Source organism: Strongylocentrotus purpuratus, unplaced genomic scaffold, assembly GCF_000002235.5.
Source record: "Strongylocentrotus purpuratus isolate Spur 01 unplaced genomic scaffold, Spur_5.0 spur5_scaffold_8, whole genome shotgun sequence".
NCBI lineage: Eukaryota > Metazoa > Echinodermata > Echinoidea > Camarodonta > Strongylocentrotidae > Strongylocentrotus > Strongylocentrotus purpuratus.
This window is the reverse complement of record NW_022145614.1, coordinates 10,819,957-10,842,717: the sequence shown is the minus strand read 5'-3', so window position 1 is coordinate 10,842,717 and position 22,761 is coordinate 10,819,957. Positions and strand designations below refer to the sequence as shown.

At 39.8% G+C, this 22,761-nt stretch overlaps 3 protein-coding genes across 4 annotated transcripts; all 3 read right to left on the bottom strand.

Annotated features, from left to right (window-relative positions):
* Nucleotides 1-600: 600 nt before the first annotated feature.
* On the bottom strand, nt 601-10,025 carry LOC580113 (zinc finger and BTB domain-containing protein 17). 2 transcript variants are annotated; one of them, XM_780187.5, is made up of 5 exons: nt 9,873-10,024; nt 4,280-6,154; nt 3,640-3,905; nt 2,810-3,191; nt 601-2,381 (listed from the first exon to the last, which is right to left on the bottom strand). In XM_780187.5, exons 4-5 carry the CDS (start codon nt 2,909-2,911, stop codon nt 1,803-1,805), a joined length of 681 nt encoding a protein of 226 aa, XP_785280.2. In that variant the 5' UTR covers nt 2,912-3,191; nt 3,640-3,905; nt 4,280-6,154; nt 9,873-10,024; the 3' UTR covers nt 601-1,802. The 2 variants fall into 2 exon arrangements, with proteins under 2 accessions (XP_785280.2, XP_030831100.1); XM_030975240.1 differs by lacking the exon at nt 601-2,381 and having other exon boundaries at nt 2,908-3,191; nt 9,873-10,025.
* A 1,367-nt stretch (nt 10,026-11,392) lies between these two features.
* Nucleotides 11,393-15,241, bottom strand: LOC580050 (hormone receptor 4). Its single transcript, XM_030975241.1, has 3 exons — nt 14,835-15,241; nt 13,931-14,125; nt 11,393-13,573 (listed from the first exon to the last, which is right to left on the bottom strand). The coding sequence occupies exons 1-3, from the start codon at nt 15,213-15,215 to the stop codon at nt 13,058-13,060; spliced, it is 1,092 nt and encodes a 363-aa protein (XP_030831101.1). The 5' UTR covers nt 15,216-15,241; the 3' UTR covers nt 11,393-13,057.
* On the bottom strand, nt 15,141-21,592 carry LOC115920178 (zinc finger and BTB domain-containing protein 41-like). Its single transcript, XM_030975238.1, has 4 exons — nt 21,478-21,592; nt 16,313-18,054; nt 15,813-16,079; nt 15,141-15,247 (listed from the first exon to the last, which is right to left on the bottom strand). The coding sequence occupies exons 2-3, from the start codon at nt 18,041-18,043 to the stop codon at nt 15,846-15,848; spliced, it is 1,965 nt and encodes a 654-aa protein (XP_030831098.1). The 5' UTR covers nt 18,044-18,054; nt 21,478-21,592; the 3' UTR covers nt 15,141-15,247; nt 15,813-15,845.
* Between the last annotated feature and the right edge of the window lie 1,169 nt (nt 21,593-22,761).

The following is a 22,761-nucleotide window of genomic DNA, read 5'->3' as shown; positions in this document are numbered from 1 at the left end:
GCGGCAGGTGTAGCCATCAAGCTTTGTCCTTTTTTAAAAATACAGTCATGAGTCCCCTCTTGCTATCGGTTCACGTGGTCGACAGCTTGCGAGACCGCCAAAGAAATACGTGGTTTATCGATCTATCGGGCTGTAGCCTATGTTGGGACATCCTAGTTCAGAATTTTGTAAAAAAGGGCGTTATACCCCCCCCCCCCCCCCCCCCCCAAAAAAAAAAAAAAAAAAAAAAAAAAAAACCTTTTGAATTGGCACTTTTTATTTGTCAATATGATGTAAAGAGTGGCTACGTACTGTGTACAACCAGTTGAAAATTCAGACATGAACGCTATTATTCTAAAATGCATGGACTCGATCAATCAATCGTTCTTCTTTTCAATTATTAAATTGACCAATCTATCAGTATATCCCTCATACTTATTTTGCCTATGCAATCATTTAAACATTTATTCAGTCAATCATCATTACTTCACGCAATCAATCATTAAATCAACTAATCAATCATAATTGCTTTTTAGACATAATGACAATATTCATTCGATAAATCAATCAATCATCCATTCATTACTTTAGCAAATAAATAATTAAATTAGCAGATATCCGTCAGGTAAAGCAGTTGGAAAGCGTTTATTTGTGTAATCAAGCCAGCATCTGAACAAAAAGCAAGAGTTATATCCATCTTCATACGGTATAAACGACACGTCAAAACAACACAGTTTAATGAATTGAAGAAAATTACATGTATATAGGCATACAACAGGTACAGGAAATAATGTTTTTTGAAGATTCCTGGATGTATAAAAATCACAAAATCAGATGATTTAAAAATTCATTTAACTGCTACCATCATTGACATATTTTCTGTGCAAATGAACATGAGAAATATTACTCAAACTGGAAGAGCCACGTTTATTATCACCATTTCTTTTTTTTCCCCTTGTAAGATATGGAATTACTTTTCACTTCACAGCATACATTATACAGCTCATCATTTCTTCATCCTTTTTCTTTCCTTACATATTCTCTGTTCCTCTATCTTCGTCTTTTCTTTCTTTCAACAATGCTTCATCCCACTCTGTACAGCATTCACATTTATCAAGTACACAATGTAACAATGACTTCAAACGGGATATCAACAATCAAAATCATTTATCTTGTTGCGAAAAGGCTGAAACAAAGTGGCACATTTAGGTACTTGAGATAACATGACATGATATCTACGCCAAACTCCAAACGCAACTTTTATAACAATGGAATCAACAGATAAGGGAAAGAAAAAACAAAATTCTTTTTGTTCCCTCTTTTAAAAAACTAACAAGGATAAGATAAGAAATACAAAGACACAAAACTTAGTATTCTTATAAACAAACCTTACAGTAAAAACTTCTACTTTAGATTAACACATAAAGTCGAAATGGAAGAATAATTTAATTGTAGCATACATGTATCATCAATTGTACACAAACCTGTGTAATTCCTTTTAATCATGTATGTATTTCAGGTTACATTCAAAGTGTAAGATCACACAAATTTAATTAATCACTACTTCCAAAAATGGCTACTGTACTTGCCTTCGCATGGAAGGAATGATAATTATGTACATGTGTAACTGGCAGCTCTAAGAAATCAATCCTTTATGATGAGGAGACTGATTGTATGTACAACGAGAATCGTATTTATTTACCCATTCGGAGTGCAAATCTAAACTACTTCCCTTGTTTAGCAGTGGTGGTTACAAGATTTTGAAATAAAGGGATGCATGGGCCCTGCACCCCCTCTAGATTTGCAAATATCTTGGTGGTAGGTTACTGCGACTGAGAGATACTTGCTTGGTGTGCCTGCATCATGCTCATGACTAGCTCTGCCTCGTGTGGCAGAGTCATCGGAATGAGCTGGTGCACGACAGGCTGATCCTGGTTTTGATCGGCACCTCTGTGATCCTGATGATGATCCTGGTGGTGGTCTTGAGGGTGCGGCATGGCGTGCACCACCTGTTCCGTCACGGCTCTAGGAACCCCGTTGTCCTGATGAGAGGTCACCACCTGAACGGTCTGAAGACCGGCCTCAACGTAGTGGTGTTGTTCTACTTCATGCTCCTGCTGCAGCTGCTGTTGCTGTTGCTGATAGTGCGCCTCACTGATGACATGACCCATATCTCCGCCGGCGATGATTTGCTGGGTGACTGCGACTGGGGGTACGTTGTACGTGATCATCTCGTGGTGCTGCTGCTGGTTGTCTCCACCTTGTAAGAAATGAACCTCACGGACGGTGATCTCGCCCCCTTGGGATAGGCGACTCAGGGCTGATGCTCCCATAGCTGCCTCTTCGCTGATGCCTTCTGCAAGGGTAATGGTCTGGCCATCCAAAACGGTAGATACTGGTAGCTAAAAAAACAAATGATGCAAAAAAGGATGGTGAAATATTATTAACAGATCTTTAATTAATGAAAACGAAACCTTATTTCCCTCTCCCCATGCTCTACAGAGAGTACAATTGATTTTCTTTGAAATCAAAGCAAACATATGAATGAAAAGAAAGATGTCTGACGGCTAAAAAATAACACTTTCAGTACACCCTTGGCAACGTATCACATATAGACAATCTACGCTTGGTAATACTCTATGAATTTTTAGAATGTCGTTTCTACATTAATTTGATTACGTTTGAATATTGATTATTTGAGGTGATAATAGTGATACAAAGTTACAAACAAACAATTCGTCGTAGCATCTGGATGAATTTCAAGGAAGTCGAAAAGCTAGAGTAAAGTGATGAAACAATGTGTACCTATCGCACAAGAAACCCTCTTTACCTGAATCACTACGCCTTCCTTCATGCTGTCATCATGCACCTGGGTCTCGACCGTGACTTGCATCTCTTCGTAGCGTGGGCGACTGCTTCGCTTTATTCTCATTTTGGCGACTTCGACGCGCTGGACGGCGACGTCGATCCCCCTCCCCCTCGCTTCTTGAGGGTCGGAGCCTTGAGCGGAGCGGCAACCAAGTGTCCTTCCGTCGAGATGACGCTGACCGGTTCTTCGGGCATCGCGTCACCCAGCTCACGGCGATGCGTCTCCACGTGTTTCCACATGTTTCCGTGATAGGACGAGGTCCAACCACATATTTTACAGGTGTACGGGCGGACGCGGGCATGCTTGCACATCACATGCTCCGAGATGATCTTGTTCGTTGCACCTGAAAGGATCGATATGAGATTCAATAACTTTATACAAATTTCATAAATTTGACTGTATTCCTATGAAAATTTGTTGACTGTTTGCAATAGTTACAACTGCCCAAAGAATCACAAACACAGTGCAATATTAGATTTAAAAGACCGCTACTTTGGACAAGATATTCATGATCAATAAATATACAAATGGCTTATCATTTGTTCATTAGACATTAACAGTCTAACAGCAAACTAATCTTGGCAGATTGTCTCAATCAAAAGGCATGGAATGATACATAGGTCCCCCCCCCCCCCCCCCGCCCCTAACCCAGTCAAAAGCGGTGCTCCTATAAGTTCTCTGGTTGAAGTTAACGGTTCGGTCATGTAGGATATTGACCACGTCACCACGTAGCAATAGTGCCAGAACATGAAACCTTTCAAAGCTCTCATCAAGTCCTTTGTCCTTCTTACCTCTGAAGTCACATTCGGGCACTTCAGCGGCTGCAACCCCTCGTGTGTGCGGATGTGAAGCAAGAGGTTGTTCTTGGTTTTACTGGCGTAGGGGCAGATGTGGCACTTGAACTGTCGGTTCTCTGTGTGGATGCGCATGTGGTAGGCCAGACTGGATTTCTTGCGGCCGATGTAGTCGCACTGTGAACAGGCATATGTCGGCAGTGGCGAGCATTGTCAAAGTCCTTGCCATACACCATTAGTCCGTGTTTGGACCGAATATGCTCCTGTAAAATGAATATGAACAGACAGTTACAAAACGTTTTAATTTTTATAGAAGGGAACAACAATATAACATCATAAATGCTGAGTAATGCATGTTACACCATTCCGTAGTATTTCATCTTTTTAAAAATCTCTTCTATGTAGTGACAAAATATTCCTGTGTTAACAGTTTAGACTTCTACTTAGACTTCGACTTAAGACTTCTAGTTTAGTCTTCGACAGTGAAAAAATCATGAGGTACATATATTGAATGTATTCACTTCTTCGATGCTGCGGTGGAACTGTGTTATATTTTTGTTTGTAAACGATTTCATTTTAACTAGAAATACAAATAATGCCAATTATAGAAAGAAAAAGAAAAGAAAAAAAAAAGCACCTTTAAAATGCCATTATCAGCACACATGTAGTCACAAGCGAAGCACTTGACATTCTTCTCCGATTCAGGAGCGTGGTAGCGACGCCAGTGGACTCGGAGATTGTAAGCCGTGGTGGTACAGGTGCCGCACTTATCGCACATGTAGTCCTTGCTGCCCGAATGGACGAGAATGTGCTTCTTGAGATCATGGTAGCGATTGGTTGAGAATTGACACTCATCACAGCGATGCAGATGCAGGAGGCTCTTGTGACTCAAAGCCACATGCTCCCGCAACTCAGAAGACTCTTCAGTGCTGTATTCTGTGCATTCTGTGCAGCGGAGCACATTGCAATTCTCATCACGATAATGGAGGGTTTTGTGATCGAAAACCGCCTGCTCCGATTTGTATTTTCCACCACACACGTCGCAGAAGAAAGAAACATTGTTCATGACTCTTTGGAACGAGCGTTTGCCCTTGCCTTTCTTGTCTCTCTTCCCTTTCTTCTCGAATACTTCCCCGGCAGCGATTCTAGCCAGTTTGGCGGCCTTGGTAGATCCACGAGGACGGCCTCGCTTCTTGAGCCTTGAATTTTCCGTGTCGAAATCCGATTCCGTTTCGAGCTGCTCCACGGCACTCATCTGCTGTACATGTACAACATTAGAGTGCTCTCCAAGAGATGTCCCTGCCTCTCCTTCATCATCTTCAGCCTGTTCCCCAACCTGCTTCATCAAGTCTGCCTCTTCGGCTTTAACAATGGAGATGTATTTTTCGTACTTCTCTATGTTGAAATCCTTGCTTGACAGCTCATCGTGCAATTCAGGACGAAGATGCTTCCTGGTGACATGGATATGAATGGACTTCTTGTCAATTCGGGGGAAGACCATGGCACATCCGTCAAGATCGCAAAGTAGCCTGTAAAACGTCGGTTCGTGCGTTTTTTCGGTAGTGAACACGCATATTAGACCAATGAGGACACAGGAAATTACACTCGTCGATGGGGCAACGAAAGCCTTCTAAATTTGCAGCGTGGCATTGAAGGTGGACATCGAGTTCAGCCTGAGTGACGTCAAGTGCGCAACCATCGAATGGGCAGGGAATCGGCAACACGTGCTTCTCTTGGAACACCAAGTACCACTCATTTACCCTATCATCGAGAATTCTCTCAATCACCTTATCAGACAGAGGCAATTTAGACACCGTCGGTGTCTTTTTGAAGATCTTTGGCGTCTTTAATTTAGGACTCCCTTCATCTTGCCTGCCCTTCTCTTGTGATCCACTACTCCGGGTCTTCCCCTTTTCCCCTTCATTACTATTGGCGGGATCGTTGGAACCCTTTTCTTCGGCAATACGTTCCTCTCTTCATTCTCATTGTAATCCTCATCTTCCATGAATTCTTCGTCGTCATCCAATTCGTATCGCAAATATGCCTTGGAATAGCCTTCTTCCTCCTCCTCATTCCTCGTCCAAATTCCTTGGGCTCTTCTTCCCCTTCCCCTGTTTCTTCCCCCTCGTCTTTCACCTCTACCTCTTCAATGTAGTAGTATGGTTGTTTCTTGATAGGTTTCTGGTTCCGCTTCTTCGGTGGACGTCCCCTCGGTCTGGGGGCTGGTCTCTTCTCTTCTACTTCTTCAGCCAGATTTTCCTCGTCTTCTCCTATTTCTTCGCCTGCTTTTTCCTCCATTTCTTTTTCACCGTCTGGCTCTTTAGAATCATTTGTGCTCACGGTCTTGCCCTCTTCTTTGATTGGAGAAACGTAGGCTTCCATGTGATCTGTCAGGAAGTGATTGCCAATCTCACTCTTCGAGGTCGCCGTGTAGTCACACAGCATGCAGCGAAACTGCGAATCGTCTTCTTTCTCTTTTGCACTCATTTTGCTTTCTCAGCTTCGCATCAACCTAAGAAATAAAAGAACATATGAAAATTGTTAATGGTTAAATGATTAAATCGACAAGCTTAAAGGTATTATAAAGTTTTGGTATGGGGTCATGAATTTCGTTCAAATTAACATATTGGAAACGTATGCGTTCCTACAATATTCATTGATCGTTGACGCGGTTGAAATCGAGTCTAAAATTATGAAATTGTAAATAATAATCTTCTTATGTCGTATAGCTCCCTCTCAAGGTCAAGATATTAATTAAGCTATTAAACAATGTTTTTTGACTAAGATCAACCGATAAGCTATTCCCATTTGGAAATTATATATCACAACTACATATTCTGAGATTTTCATGGTCGCAGCTACCATTGTACGGCCATACGCGCTATTTAAATTTATCAAAATTTACCGGGAGCACCGGTAAATCTTTATATTCAATTTTTCTCGAAAACAGAAGTGTTTTAGGGGCTAATTTTTTTAGTGCTTATAATACATCCACAGGGGCATCCGAATATATCAAAATTGTAAAGATTCACTATCCACCCAATTTCAAAATTTCCCAAACTTTGTATTACCTTTAACATTCTTTTTATTGTACATCCGAGAAAGTTACAAAGTATCTCATCTATTCAGTTTTGCTTCTTTAACGTCTTTTTCATTCAGCACCAAGCTAAAAGCAAGACACCCCAAGAAGAGTTATTGCATAACTTAAAGAAGGTTTTCAAAGTATGCAAATATGTTCATCAAATTTCTGTTAAAAGATCCTTAAAGATCCGATTTCGGAAATGAAATGGGCTACAATTTTAACTGAACCTGTTCAAGACTGGAAGAAACTTTGCACTATTCCTTTAAAATGTTGCCTTTCTACGAAACTTTTACATCGAATACTAGGGGTCAACAAATATCTTTACATTATGGGCATAGCTAATTCTAATTTAAGTACATTGTGTTTATCCTCTGTTGAAAGTACTTCACACTTGTTTTGGGAATGCCCTGTTACGCATCAATTCATTCAAGACTTCCTAAGCTCTATTTTAAACAATGAAGTGCTTTTGAATAAAAATTCGTTTTTGTTTGGTTTCCAAGATGGTATGCAATCTATCTTGAATGTTGTCATTTTATATGCAAAATACAAAAGGGAACGATTATCTTTGAATTCTTTTAAAGCCCTACTGTCCTACTTGTAGCTACTTGCTCCCTCTATATAGAAAACTTCCCCAATCGGTGCCTGTTGGTCCCCCATGATCCTCTTTTTCTTATGTTAGTTGAGAGCTGAGTTAATGAGATAGCCACCTGTCGGTGACCTCGCTGTGTGGTCTAATCCCTTCTGGCCCAGTAGTGTTGACGGTCTTTAAGAAGATGCTTAAACGTTTTTATGAAGTTAAGCGGGTTCTTTCTATCAAACGCAATAAATTTGTTATATTACTAGATAAATGAAGGCATGCGCACTGATGTAACAATGTTTGTTTTACCAATATGTCACAACATGTACTTTGTTCAAGTCTACTGTTTTGTTCTTGCTCAAGAATGATTGAATTATTTGAATAAAGTTTTTCTTTGGAAAAAAAAGTCTTTGTCAATTATTTTTTTTTAAATAATATATGTGCAGGTGCAGATCCAGGATTTCTTAGGGGGCCAAATTTGAAATCAATTTGAAATTTTGTGGGCTGAATTTGAAAATCGCGCCGGTCGATAAATCGCTCAGTTGGGGGGGGGGGGGGGGGGGGGGGGGGGGGGGGGGGGGGGGGGGGGGGGGGGGGGGGGGGGGGGGGGGGGGGGGGGGGGGGGGGGGGGTTGGGGTTAGAGCACTAATTTTTTTTTTTTTTTTGGGGGGGGGGGGCCTCGAAAATTTGAAAAATCGTACCCCCCCCCCCCCCCACCTTTTTGAGAGAGGGCCCATCTCCAAAACAGGTAAAATTAACGTGTTTTTACACGTTTTTTCCCCCTGGATCTAGCTTTTTGCTAGGGGGGGGGGGGTTGACTCAATGACGATGCGGAGCACCGTCGTCTACGAGCCGCAAAGCGGAGAGGCGAATTTTTTTTTTCTTCTTCTATTTTGAACCCCCGTAAGAGATGTTTTCCTTGCATCTACTAACATAATGGAGAAGCATGAAAAGCAGTGCACTATAACGTCTCTTTATAGATTAAGTAACAGTTTTAATACAGTTACAGAGTTACGACCCCAATGACGATGCGGATACTGTGTGGGTCTGAACACATGATGGCGTTTTTCTATGCACATCACATTTCACTTGGCAGCCCAAGGGGGGGGTGGGGGTTACCCCCTAACCCCCCCCCCCTGATCTGCCACTGATATGTGCACCCCCAACCCCTCTACCGTTTTAAATGGCAATCTAACCTTTGCATAGGTAACTTTGTGTGTATTAAAGCAGAAACAATTGAAAACATTGACCAATAATAATCAATTAAGGCCGGAGTTTTTTTTTAACTATGAGATCACTAAATGTATGTGACTCTCAATTTTAGCGATTTAGTCAGTGTATTGGGATCACGGAGCATTGTTATTTTTTTTAAATCAACCTACACCCCCCCCCCCCTTGAGCAAAAACTTCAAATCCCCCCCCCCCCCCCCCCCCCCGTTATAATTCCACAAGAAAGCAAGCAAGAACAACAAGAAGAGGGGGGGGGGGTGGGGCCCGGAGGGTATTGTAAAATTAAAAAATATCCTCATAGCATAGTTATGTGAGTTTAAGCCTTAATTATCCTTTTCAGGTCGTGCTATGCTTATTGTTGTTGTTTCATGCATAGAGAGCGTTTACAAATCGGTATAACTTAAGCCTTTAGATCTAGTTAGTTATTTTTAAACACAATCTCTCCTTTTTTTTCGTTTGCCCCTTCACTTAATAACTGGAAAGGCAATAATGGGCATGTTCAACGCATCATGGATGTCTTCAACAAATATATCCCCCCCCCCCTTTGTCCTGTTTTCTTTTCCTCTGTTCCTCTGTCTTTCTCTCTCTACACCGTAGCCCGGCCGCAGCCCGGCCCCCTCCCCCCTTTTTTTTAATAAAAATAAATTTCTCTCTCCAGCTCTCTCTGTCTGCTCTGTACAATTCAATTCAATTCATTTCAAATTTTATTTATTAAAATCCCCACAATTAGGAATTTAGGATCATTCTCATTTTTTTCCATTGGAATTTTGGCCCGAATGGATAACGAATTTAAAAAACATACGGTGCAACATGATCTAGATAATTGACTGAGGGTCGATGTGGTCTATGTATTTGATCCTCTCTCCAGCTCAGCTCCTCCGCGCTCCGATGCAAACTTGCATTGCATGGCGAGTAGAATTTATGTCAGAATTTGTAGCCTTTGTATGATGACTCTGACGCGGTCATTATAAACCGTGGAGTGTTATGCCTTTGAATTCCAGTAGAATGTAGTGACTGACTTTTTGTCCTAAAAATGGGCCAGCCTACAGAAACGACTCCGAGACTATTTTGCTAGCCTCCATTGAAGTTGTAGGATCGGCATTTTCACGAACGTACGTGCGTAGGCATATCGTATGTGCCCAAATCCTGCTACATAATGTTTACGCATTGTACTATGAAAATGCGCTACTGCTATAGACTCTAATCAAGCCGCCATTTTGAAAGCTCGAGAAAGAGGCAATAATTCAACATGAATATTTGGTCCTTGCATCTAAACATAATAGACATTGAATAGTACTATAATTATGATTAACTATCTATTGTTTTAGTCATAGGACTTACCAGGTTGAAAAAAGCTGCAAAACTGCAAAATACGTTGAAAATTTAGGTCGATATCCCGTAGCTTCAGATACAATATAGACTACGTAGACACGCGTTTAGCCTTAATCACAGACGCGATGCGACGAACGCTTTTTCTGTTGTGTGTGTGTGTTTGATTATATTGCATGGAGTTAGGGTGTGTGCGTGCGTCGCCCTGCCTGACGTGCACATTGCACACACAGCCTGCATGCTTACATTCTGGTCTCTCATGTCGGGGGTGATTTTGATAAGACCAAGGAATTTTAAAAGCTCGACGAAACGAGGGTCAATTTGGTATGGGCATCCCACCTTGATAGAGTTTTTATGTCCATACCAAATATTTTATTTTCTGAAAATGAAGGAAAACTAGTAAAAAAGCACTGGCCTTTGGGGTGGCGGTGCCAGCTGGGGCAGCTGTATATGGCTCCCTAAATTAATCAGCAAAAAAATCCAGGCCCAAATAATTGAGCCGCGCGCCCTCCAGAATGAAGCACCAATTTTCTGCAGAGTAGGGCGGCTGCCGCTTATATATCATTTTGAGACACTTTTCCATTTAAAAAGTTGAAAGTGAAATTCACAAGTCTCATAATTACATGACTGAGAAATATATGTATAACCTTTTAGTTTTTGTTAGCAACTGCAATGTTAAGTGAAATCCGATTTTTGTTTTATGATATATATTTTTTTTTTGGGTATATTTTATGTTTTTATTTACCTGTACTACTTGGTTTTTTATTCTTCTATTGGTTTCTTTTCTCTTTTTTTATGGCAATTATATGTTCAGGATCGATTCGGTTTTGAATTTATTTCTGCAAAAGAATTACAAACAAATTACTAATCGCGCCAAATTTGAAATTACTGTACGTAAACTAAAAGTGTGCTCCATATTGCGTGGCCCAAGTACCCATTGATTTACTTCACAAATTATGACCCCCCTCCATTGTTTTTGTCTTGCATCCCCCATTATAAGCCCTGAATTACTTGTATGCAGAAGCAAGAAATGGGGTCTGTCTGTTTTCTTTTCATATCTGCACTGAACTAACTATATTGATTCCTTTGGGAGTTAATCTACGTAAAGTCTATTCATTACACGTTCAACTCCATATGGGGGAAGGGAGATTACTACTCATAAGCCATTCTCCGCTCAAAGATATATTGTTTAGGTTACTGTCACAAATATGCCGCGTTTAACACTGCGTTACGTGAATAGGAGTCAAAGAGTATTGATGTCAGAAAAACAATATTCCAACGAAGCGATTTTGGACCAAATTTAATGTCATGAAACCTATTCAGTTAGTCAAATAAGGGTATATCAACGCAGGAATTTCAAGGTGCTGGCACTCTTGCAAGTTGCAACGAAGTTGTTGACTACAACTGTCACTACACGCACACACACACACACACACACACACACACAGGTAAAGACTAAAATCTCATTTTAAAACAATCTTTTAGACGTTGAAAAAAACATTGACAAACAGACAATGAAGCAAACATTGAAATGCATTTTCAAACAAGCTTTTATTATTGGCTGATTATCATCGCATACTAGTTAAATATTCATTTAAGGGAAAGGCAGATTTGGTTTGTTCAAAACTAATCACAATATAGGAAACTCTTTGATCGTATGCAAAATATGCAAATCAGAAAATGTAAGAGTCTAAAAAGACCTTAATCTAGGAGGATTCTTCCTTTGGAATGAGGCTCTTAAGAATTCACCAATGACTTTCCAATTAATATAAATGGGCGGCACATGCAGTCACATTCGCTTCAATTATTCTGAAAGAATAAATAATAAATGAAGAAAATAATTACCAATGACAAAATACCCCAACTATTATGCCACAAAGGAGTTGTAGAACCTTGAAGAACCATATTTTTTCTTCAAACAATCAATAGTTCGTTCTAAGAGTTTAAGAACAAAAACGTAATTTCTGCACAATATCTGGCATCGACAATAAAATATCTCAATGTCAAAGTTGCCTACTCCATCCCATTATAATCATTGTTGACTAACACGCGACTATATTATGATTATAATGAAATTGTCCAACATGGCGGCGTAATAAAAATGCTAACACACATTAAGCTTCCATCTACTTCACTTGGTTCAGTACGTCTTCAAAAAAGCTACGTGCTCATATCACATCATATTTTTCAAATGAAACGAAAATAATTAATGCATATTTATTCCTGTCTTTGAAAAATAAAGAAAAGAAAAGAAAAGAAAAGAAGAAGAAAAAAATGACGCTACATTTTCATAGGCACGGTGGAACGAAAGCGAATTATGGAATGCAAAGCTCTGGAAGATATAATTTATAGGATACAATTATTTTTTCTTCAAACAACACACACAAATATCTCTTGATTTGAAATTTTGAATATATAGGTGATAAATCCCGTACATAGTCGCGTGATTTTAATCATTCGACTCTTCGGACATCGTAAATCTCAAAGAAAATCTCAAAGAAAATTACCTTACAACATTTCCAAGTAAATATAAATCCCTCGGATAAGTTGTGTACCAAAATAATGTTCTTTTTCATGAACTATATTTGTAAGAGTAATCTGAATTACAGTGACTCATTTCTACCACGCTCTTGTGTTTTCTTCTTTCTTTCTTTAAAAAAAAAATTATCATAACACACAATGTATATTATTGTAATTATTTGTTCACAAAACTGAATCTTAAATGGCTTTATAGATTCAAATCACAAAAGCAAATAAATTAGATTACATGGTTATATAAGATAATGACTACATACATGTATACTGCTTGGAAGGACTAGGCAGTTCATGAATGCTTCACTTTGATTCCAATGTTTTTTTTCACACGCCTTATTTAGCATTTTATATACAAAATACTGGTAGGAGATCTAGCATAAAAGTATTAAGTACTGTATATAAATGGTCCATTGCATACGAGCCGTCATTTCGAGACCTCGTCTAGGATATCTGGCATAGTGTGATTGCAAGATGAACAGTGCAATCATTGCCTTCAATAACTGACGTATGTGATAATTGCCTTTATAGGCTCATTGGCGCGGATAATAAGGCAATAGAAATAACGCCTCGTGTGCAACAGACACCATCTGATAGAATTTCATGGAATAGGTCCAATTTCGGCTATAGAGCAACGGTTTTACAACAAATTAACGGGTGGAGCGTTATTGAGAAACGTTTGGTTGATGAACATGATGGATCTGTTGAACCTGCTGAACATGCTGGACCTGCGGGACGTGCTGAATCTGCATCATGCTCATGACCAACTCGGCATCGTGAGGGATCATGGAAGCGACCAGATTATGGACCACATTCTGGTCCTCGGAATGCGGCGTGGCCCGGACGATCTGCTCGACTATCGCAGTCGGGACTTGCTCGGCAGCGCTGGTTGTGGGTATACCCGCGTGCATAGCTGCCTGCTGGATGCTGCTGTCACCTCCATGTTGCTGTTGATGTTGCTGTTGTTGTTGCTGCTGTTGTTGCTGCTGTTGATGATGCTGTTGCTGCAACTGATGGTGGTCGCTGATTTGGTGGCTGGCGTGGTAGTGGTGATCGCTAGTGATGACCTCGGTAATGTCGCCACTGCTGGTGATGATCTGCTGAGTATTTGGAACTGTGTATTCGATGATCTCCTGTTGGTTCATTCCGTTGCTAGCATCGACATGGATGGAATCGCCAAGCTGCACATGAAGGAAAACAATTGGAGGATGTTTAGCATACAACTTTGTAGAACAATTTCTTGTCTTTATACTCGTTGCGCGCCATTGCTCGCCTTAGATTAAATTAATCCTAGCGCATCCCCGAAAGCACCTAAATGTAAATTCTTTATAATCATACACCAAGCAAAATTTTCCGGGGGGAATTGTCCTGGGGAGGGGGGGGGGGGGTAAGTTTTCCAGGGGTGATTGCCCAGGGGCTATTTTCCTAAACTGGTGATGGAAATTTGCTGGCTCGGGTCATTGTAAGAAATAGCACTCTCCACCCCCCCCCCCCCCCCCCCCCAAAAAAAAAGGAAAGAAAAAAAGATGAAAACATACTTGAGTTGCAATGATCCTGTGCTCCTGATGTTGCCCACCACTTTCTAAGCCTTCATTGCCCTGGATGATGTGGACCTCTTGAGCCGATGCCACTGCCGCGGCTAACCTGCTGAGGGCAGACGATCCGATGGATTCCTCTTCCGACAACCCTTTGGTAACCATCATCTGGCCGTTCGGACCCATATGGATAGGCACCTTCGGATGAAAAGAAATAAGACAGTCAATACATGTCGGTTATCACATTGACCATGCTTTATCTAAACACTTGGTCAAGCCACTTTAACACAGTTTCTACAATCATGTGGGATAATCAGTAAGTTTTTAAAAAATGCGGTGCAAAGCTAACACTCAAATTTATATTATATTTCAAGAATGAAAGAGAAAGAAAGAGGAAAGAAAGAGGAAGGAAAAGAAATCATTTGTACTTCGTGAAAATGTCGTGAATACCCTCACATAAGATTCTCATCCGTGGATACTTGAACAAGGTGATCATGACCTAAAAATCGGTCAAAAGACTCGAGACCAAAAACTCTTAGAAGTTAGAACAGCACTCATCAACTTTAAAGTTACTGTTTGTTATGGAGTGATATATCAACCACCAAACTCCACTAAATTATTCCCTCGCCATTAAAAAATCCTTCCCAACTTCAGTAACATCACTTAAGCACTTTAAAACTGCTATCTGCCTGTTTGTCTCTCTTCTAAATATTGTGTACATCTATCGTAGGAGACATCTCCTTGTCATTAATGATTGATTAAAATCAGACAATGAAAGAAAGAAAAAAAAGGAAAAAAGGAATGAAGGAAAATAATGTACTTCTTTGCACACTGTGTGCTGTCTTTTCTCCACCCCCCCCCCCCTCCGGTTTAATTATATCCATTTGCATTTGTGTATTTCACTAACCTGCATCAATACCCCTTCAGGTAAGTTTCCTCCCGCTTGAACTTGAATCGTCTGCACGTTGTCATCTAGGATCGATATAGTCGCTGTTTGTTCCATCTGCTGCGTCTTTTGCGCCTGCTGCCGTCTGGTCTTACCAGGCTTCGCCAGTTTGAGTTTGAAATTTGAAGCCTTGTTCATGCCTCGCTTCTTGCCCGACGGAGCTCGGAGGGGCGTCGGGACGGAATGGTTCTCGGTGGAGACGACATTGACGGGAAACTCGGGCATCTTGTCGCCCAGCTCCTTCTGGTGGGTGTCCACGTGCTTCCACATGTTTCCGCTGTAAGCCGTGCTCCAGCCGCAGATGTTACAGTGGTAGGGGCGGACGTTGGCGTGTTTGCACATGACGTGTTCAGATATGATTTTGTTTGTTGCGCCTATGAAGTTTGAAAACAGAGAAAACACCTTTTATTATTATTTTGTGCTCAAAATTACATTACACAAGGACCTACCATTATACATTGACTACAATGACATTGAAACCTCTGTTGACTATCATCATAGAAGTACAACCTGCGACTACTTTTGTATCCTTTGATTAGTTGTTCTTGTTGACGGCTGCATTAAACGGGAATCCAAAATTGCACAAAAAGAATATCTTTGTCGAATAACCTACGTACTAAAATTGCTCTTAATAATTGACTGTAATTGACTGACCAAAATAAGTTGCATAATTCCGAACTGTAAAAATTCTCTAAACATTATTCACTGTAATCTTTTAACAATTCCAACTCAATTTAATTGTTATGCCTCTTATTTTGATGACCTTTATGCTGGTAAACAATATTTGTGAACTTATATATAAAGTCATTCCGGTATTGCATGATATCACGGTGAAATAATATGAACACCAGAGTTTCATAAGTCTACTGAGCTTCGACTTCTACATGTCAGTACTTTCTCGTGAACCAGGATAAAGAAAAGGCGTCAAAAACACTGTACCTCTGAAGTCACAATGGGGGCACTTCACTGGTCTCATTCCGTCATGGGTGCGAAGATGCAGCACCAGGTTGTTCTTGGTCTTGCTGGCATAGGGACAGATATGACACTTGTACTGGCGGTTCTCGTTGTGAATGCGCATGTGGTAGTCCAGACTGGACTGCTTGCGACCCATGTAGGTACAATGAGGGCACGGGTAGAGGAGCATCGACCGGGGTTCGTGTACTCGTCACCGTTGATGAGAAGGCCATGCTTTTGTCGAATGTGATCCTGTCAGAAAGATATTGGTAACAAACAATATGGTAAGAGGAAGAGATTATGTTATTAAGTCGTGAGACCGAGTTAACTCCACATTTACTTGCACCTTGTATACAATATTTGCTTTAACATCATGGTCATTATTATTATATCAATCTACGTGAAATTAATCTAGAATGAGTAAAATGACAAGTTTTTATACATATATACAGCAAATCTGGTAAATACGTCAAGGGAAAAGTTACCTTCAAAACGGCCTTGTCTGCACACCTGTACTCGCATGAGATGCACTTGATTTTCTTCTCTTCGTCCGAAGCATGCATTCGTCTGTAATGGACCTTCAGATTGTATGGCGTCGTGGTGCACTTCCCACACTTATCGCACATGAAGTTCTTCGCGCCGGTGTGGACGATGTTATGTTTCTTCAGATCATGAAACCGATTCGAAGAGAAGTTGCATTTGTCGCATCGGTGCAGCTGTAGCAACCTCTTATGCTCCTCGGACATATGAATGCGAAGTGAGGACTCCTCGGCCGTGACAAACGCTTCGCACTCTGTGCAGTTGATCTGGTCATTATCATTATGGTAATGTCGGAGGCTGTGTTCCATCAACTTCTCTTCCTCGTTGAACTTGGCGCTGCAAACCTCACAAACAAATGCCACAAGTCTACGCTGGAACTTCTCTCGATCTTCCCCATGCACCCTGCGTTGTAAATTCTGCCTCCTACTATAGCCTTCAGTGTCTTTAGGCGGTCGGCCAACAGGCCTCTTACGCTTTGGAGGTCTACCTCGTTGCTTCCTCGGTTCCTCTCCGTCATCCTCGTCATCTTCTTCGTGGTCTTCCTTTCCTATTTTCTTGATTTTCACATTGTCCAAGTAAGACGAGAACTCTGATAGATCGGACGTAGATGTGCTCAGTTTTGTGACCAAGTCTGGCTTGATATGTGATATTGTTACATGGGTTCTAAGAGCACCATACTTTGGAAACTCCTTTTGACATCCTTCGAAGTCGCAGGTGACTTTACTGAGCATTTGGTCGTGAACCTTACAATAGTGATGACGCATGTTGCGCCAGTGGAGACACATGAACTGACAGATAAAACAGCGAAATCCTTCCATGTTAGACACATGACATTTCATGTGGACATCAAACTCAGCTTCTGGCATTCCCATCCCACGGCATCTCTCGACCTCACAACGAAACAGATTCAGACTATGTTCATCATCGTATGTCTTCTGCCACTCGTCAGCACGATCCCGAAGGATCTTTTTAAACACCTTCATAGGGACTACAAGATTCAATTTTACACGCTCTTCATTTTTAGGTTTGACATCGTCCATGGTGCTCCAGTTTCGGTCCCTCTTCCGATGAGTTCGCCGCTCATTTTTCCGTGGTCGACCTCGACGTCGTGGTTTGAACTCCAATGGTTTTAATTTAATCGTATTCTTATTCGCCTCATTCGAAATTTGCTCTTCCGTCGATTCATCTTCGACTTCGCTATCATTATCATGCTCTTCATCGTCCAAAATATCTTCTTCATCGTCGTCGTCGCCATGGTCATCGTCACCATCGTCATCATCGCCATCGTCAACATCTTCACTGTTCACTTCATCTAATGAGAGTTTCTTCTTCCTTTTTCTCATTCCACGGCCGAGATGCCCCGGATCATCTTGAGAAGTCGCTGGCTCCGGAGAAAATGCAATCTTTGGACTTTTCACACTACTTGACGTCTTGCCCCTTGGTCGACCGCGTTTCCTTGATGGCGACTTTTCAGTAAAACTATCATTTCCCTCTTTTTCTTTCTCGTCTAAAAGTTTTTCTTTCTTCTCCTTATCTATCTTCCCCTTCTTTGTGGGTGTTATATATTCTACCTCAATATGTTCACTTAGAAAGTGTTCCGCAATTTCGGTTTTGTCAGATCCGGTAAATTGACAAAGCTTACAGCGAAATTGAACTTCTCCTGCGGGTTCATCCATTTTGATTTAATCTAGGAATAAATGAAAAGGAACAAATACTTCGATAATTATCATGAACAAACGCACAAAAGTAACTATACAAATATTACGTTCATCATGGGGGGGGGGGTGGTAGTGAATGCAAATATATGCGTATAGGTACAAGCATCTATTATTCGAAGTATTTTAATCAGAGTAGGGCTTGTGAGCTCATCCTTAAAAGCAAACCCTGATAGACCTACGGGCGTTGACATTGTCCCTGTACAATATAAACAAACCAAGAAATATAGTAGGAGAAATATGGGGCAAGGGCGGCGGCTATCGAGGGGCCTTGGGAGTTATGTGCCTTTCTTACGACGTTGCAAATTCGCAGTATTTTTGTCTTAAACCCATAGACGTAACTTCCTGATACCTGCATTATCCCTTCACGTTTTTTTTTTGCAATATATGCATGCAGGGTTGGGACACAAGCGATCAAATCATATTTTTTCCTATTTACAAATCATAATCGCGATTTCTTTTTTTTCTTTTTTTATCATTAATTTTGAATCCTTTTTCTATTCTTTTTTTTAATCGAGAAAATGTACAATTTATGTCAGTTTAGATCATGAAGATATTTTTCATTACCTCTAAATAAAATATATAATTGACAGAAAGAATAAAAACAAGGTTAACATTGTCTGATTTTTAAGTGATTGAATTGGGTATAATTTCTACGATGCGTAGGCCTACAGTAGTGGGTAAGGAAAGATTACGATGGCCTCAAGCATATTAATAAAGCTAAATTACCTAATAAATAGTATGATAAATCCTATGATAAATATACAAACATGAACGAAGGATAAAAACAGAGAATAGCATAGAGAAGTATAGAGAAAATAATAGAAAAGAAAAGAGTAAAGAAATACGCATATGATATGATGTAAGAAAAAAATTATAGGATAACATCAGAAAGAAAGATAGAAAAAAGTAGAGGAAACGGAGGGATCAAAAACAAAGAATTAAATATAGACAGAGAAAATGACAAAGCACAACGGTCACAACCGAAAATCATTGGAAACATTGATTATAGAAGGATATATAAACAAAGACAAAAAAATAATAACAGGGACAAAGAAATAATATGATAAAATTAAAGATGAAAGAAGAATAAAACAAAGGGAATTATAATTAGCCTATTCAGTTATAGAATAAAAACACGAAAGATGAAAATAGAATTAAAAATGGGGAAAATAGACGATAGGATGTCAAAGAATAACATAATGAAAGGTCGAAAAGAGAATAGAAACAAAAGAATACTTATATAGGAATTAGTAAATGATAGAAGAAAATATGAACCAGTGAGAAATCCGCAGGACGGCATAAGGGAGGATAGAAGAAAAAAATTAGGGAAGCATAGAACGATGAATAACGTTAGCAAAGATTTAAAGAAATAAAGAAACATATGGAGAATGGTAGAAGAATATATTGAAGGAAAAAGAAGAGTTGTAGTATACAAAGTATAAAATGGTCCTTCAGATGTAATATTTCTACATAATTATGTGCACAGAGTTGATGGGCTAACATATAGGCCTTCAATTTACAACAAAATAAACGATACTGTAGCACAAAACTGTATAAAAGTAGGGGGAAACAGCCATTTTTAAACATGTCAAACAAAGAATTCTTAGATAACACAAGTCAATGGCATATCAGATGATTCAGATCAACAATGGGATGATTTAAATCACGACAAACCCTGCATCTACAGACCACATACAGAAAGAAAAATCTACAATCTTTGAAAGGAAAATAACATGCATAAAAATATACTCTAACATACATTTAGTTTAATTGTTTTTCAATAACTTGAAATGCACTTCACAAAATGAGTTATTTACAAAACCATATATCGAATGGATCCTGTCTTAATCAATTGAGGTCTGAAGAAAAAAAATTATGCTTGTTTGTCTGTTTGTTTTACTTTCTTTAAATGTTGTATATAGCTATTTGCCTTTTGTAATTCAGGAGTGCACAAAAATAACGTCATATATTCGACAGCCCTAATTAATTCTTCACAAAATTTGACCACGTCATTGACAAGTGAGAGACAACTCAAAAATGATTTAAAAATGTAAAGAATACAAAATTATAGGTGGCAGCTGTACCTACTGCCCCCCCCCCCCCCCCCCCCTCCTTTCCCTCGTATGACAATTATTAAGTTGTTACTTGAAGGGTGGGGGGAGGATTGGGGGAGGGGGAGGGGCGGTTGTGTGTTTGAGTGTTAGTATGAGAGTGTTGATGGTGTGTGTGTGAGGGGGGGGGGGGGGGGTAGAGCGGATTGTCTCATTCCTCGACTTTGCTCCTCCAACCTGTTGGTGGTCTGGAGTTTCCATTGTACCTGTGGATGGCTTATTATTTTTACTCCTTTTTCTTCATTTTGGGCCCAACAAAATTTTCAGTTTCTGATGCAATGCTATCTCGAGGTTCTTGCTTTTGTACTTGTAATTGTTATAATTCTGATTATTTCTATTACGTGTACTCTGCCTCCCCCCCCCCCCCCCCCCCCCAGATCACCTCAATCGTTTGTAAATATCTTAATTTGTCATTAATTTCTTTTGTAACTCAGCATTTGTATTTTTTTGGAAAGTTTGTAGACTATATGTTATGATTTGATTTCTTAATTTTAAAAAAAATAAATAAAAAATAAAAAATAAAAGTTGTTATTTGTAAGTATTTTTACGCAATAGGCAGTAGTGCAAACAAGTCCTCTCCTATCTTTAGAAAATAAAAGCAAATTCTGTCACAAGTTTTGAAAGTAATCATGCCCTTTTGACATAAACTTTTTATTACTATTTTCCTTCCTGATAAGATGAAATGCGCTTTTCTTTCAAGCGAGCGTAGATGGAGCAACCACTCCGAAGCTACGCACCAAGTACAGCCCCTGAGGTGAAGGACGTTACCCCATCAGCTCCTCCCGTCGATCTCTAGTCTAAGGGAAGGGGGGATCCGACCTGCCACTTGTGCCTTTCAAACACAAAAGTCAAACTCCAATTTTCATGTATTGCATCGCAGCCTGGTCTACATATCTCGTGAGCCCCAAATAAAGACTTGACTTTTGCAAGACTACATTACAATTAAAAATAAGGATAGTAAGTGTTTCTTTCGACATAGTCTAGACAGTCATTGAGCCAGTGGTTTTGCTTCACAGGCTGACTATCAAAATATCGTACAATCAACACAATTCGAAGTCTAGCACACACAACTCAGTACGTACGTACACGTACACAAACGAGCTCAAATGCAATGGGAGCCTATGTTGTGTGCGTGAATAGGCTCTGCACGGGCCGCCATCTTGAAACATGTTTAACGGCGAACAAAAATACACATGTAAAATTACAATTTAGTCACAAATAACGATAGTATTCTCCATGTTAATCAAACAAAAACAATCTTAAGATTATTATGTAACTTACCAAGGTAATGAAGAACAAAATATCGAAAGGGAAGTAAAATTCTGGCTTGAAATTCTTGGTTTCTTGACTAGGTATCGCAGTCTAAGTTTCTACTGATTAGACTTGTGCGAGTCGTGTTTGCATAAAATTGATTGAGAAGAACAGAGCATGCGCAAATGGTGCGCACTTTTCCCTAGGACCTATATATTCGATCATAAAAGATTTATCTTCTTTCTCTTCGATCGTTTCTTTGATTAATGTGGAATCATTTACAGTGTTTAAGAAGAAATCGGGTATTTAGAACAGGCTACTGAGCCTAGTCAAAAGTCGATGAATATTTTAAGCTTTATCCCACGAAAATTACAGTTATAGTTGGAAATAGTGAATTTTCCCCACAGAAGTTGGCGTTACTGCACGAGTTAAAGATGAAGAGTTTCATTTGAATACACCAAATTTCTCTCTCTCTCTCTCTCTCTCTCTCCCTTTCTTTCTTTTTTTCTATCTAGAAATATATACATTCAAGCTTCATTTAAAGGGATTGGATCGCCAGTTTCCATGTGCAGAAGGCCATAATTCGCTGACACCAGACTTGGTGGAAATACCATTAATGGGGGTACAAATTTGCACACAGCAAACCCATAGTCCAGTCAAGAATTACCCCCTAATCTCTCTGAGAGCTCGAGAGTCTTCGGGCAAATCAAAGCATTACATAAGGTCCAATGGTCATAAAACTCAAGGCTAACCCTGGTGATTGACAACACCTGTTATTGGGTAAACACCCGAACGGTGTCGAATTCCCCATGAGAGCCGACTACTCAGTGACTTTAAACAAAAACCTAGTTGGGTGTAAATATAAAACCATCATTTTGTAAAAAAAAAAAAAGAGATACCAACATTGTAAATGATTTGTATTTCGAAAGTTGAAAATGCAACAATCTGTCTAAATTAGCTTGATATAGTAGTCAATAATCGACTATACATTTTTTTATTTTATCCTGGACCTAAAAAATCATGTTATTCGTGTAAAACCTCACAAGGTTAATCATTATGAGAATACCTTAGAGGGACATTAATTTGAAAACAGAGAATCCTGCTAATTGACAATCACCCTTTTCACTCTCTCTGTGGAGGCTAAAGTTTGACTGTGTAAAGGCAGAGTAGCAATGTTTATGATTCTTCATTACTGCTTTAAATTAATGGATGACGAAAAATTACATATTACATTGAACTTTTGATTTTATTTATTTCTCTCTCTCTCTCTCTCACTTTTATCTCCCTCCCATCCCTCTTTCACTCTGTATTCCT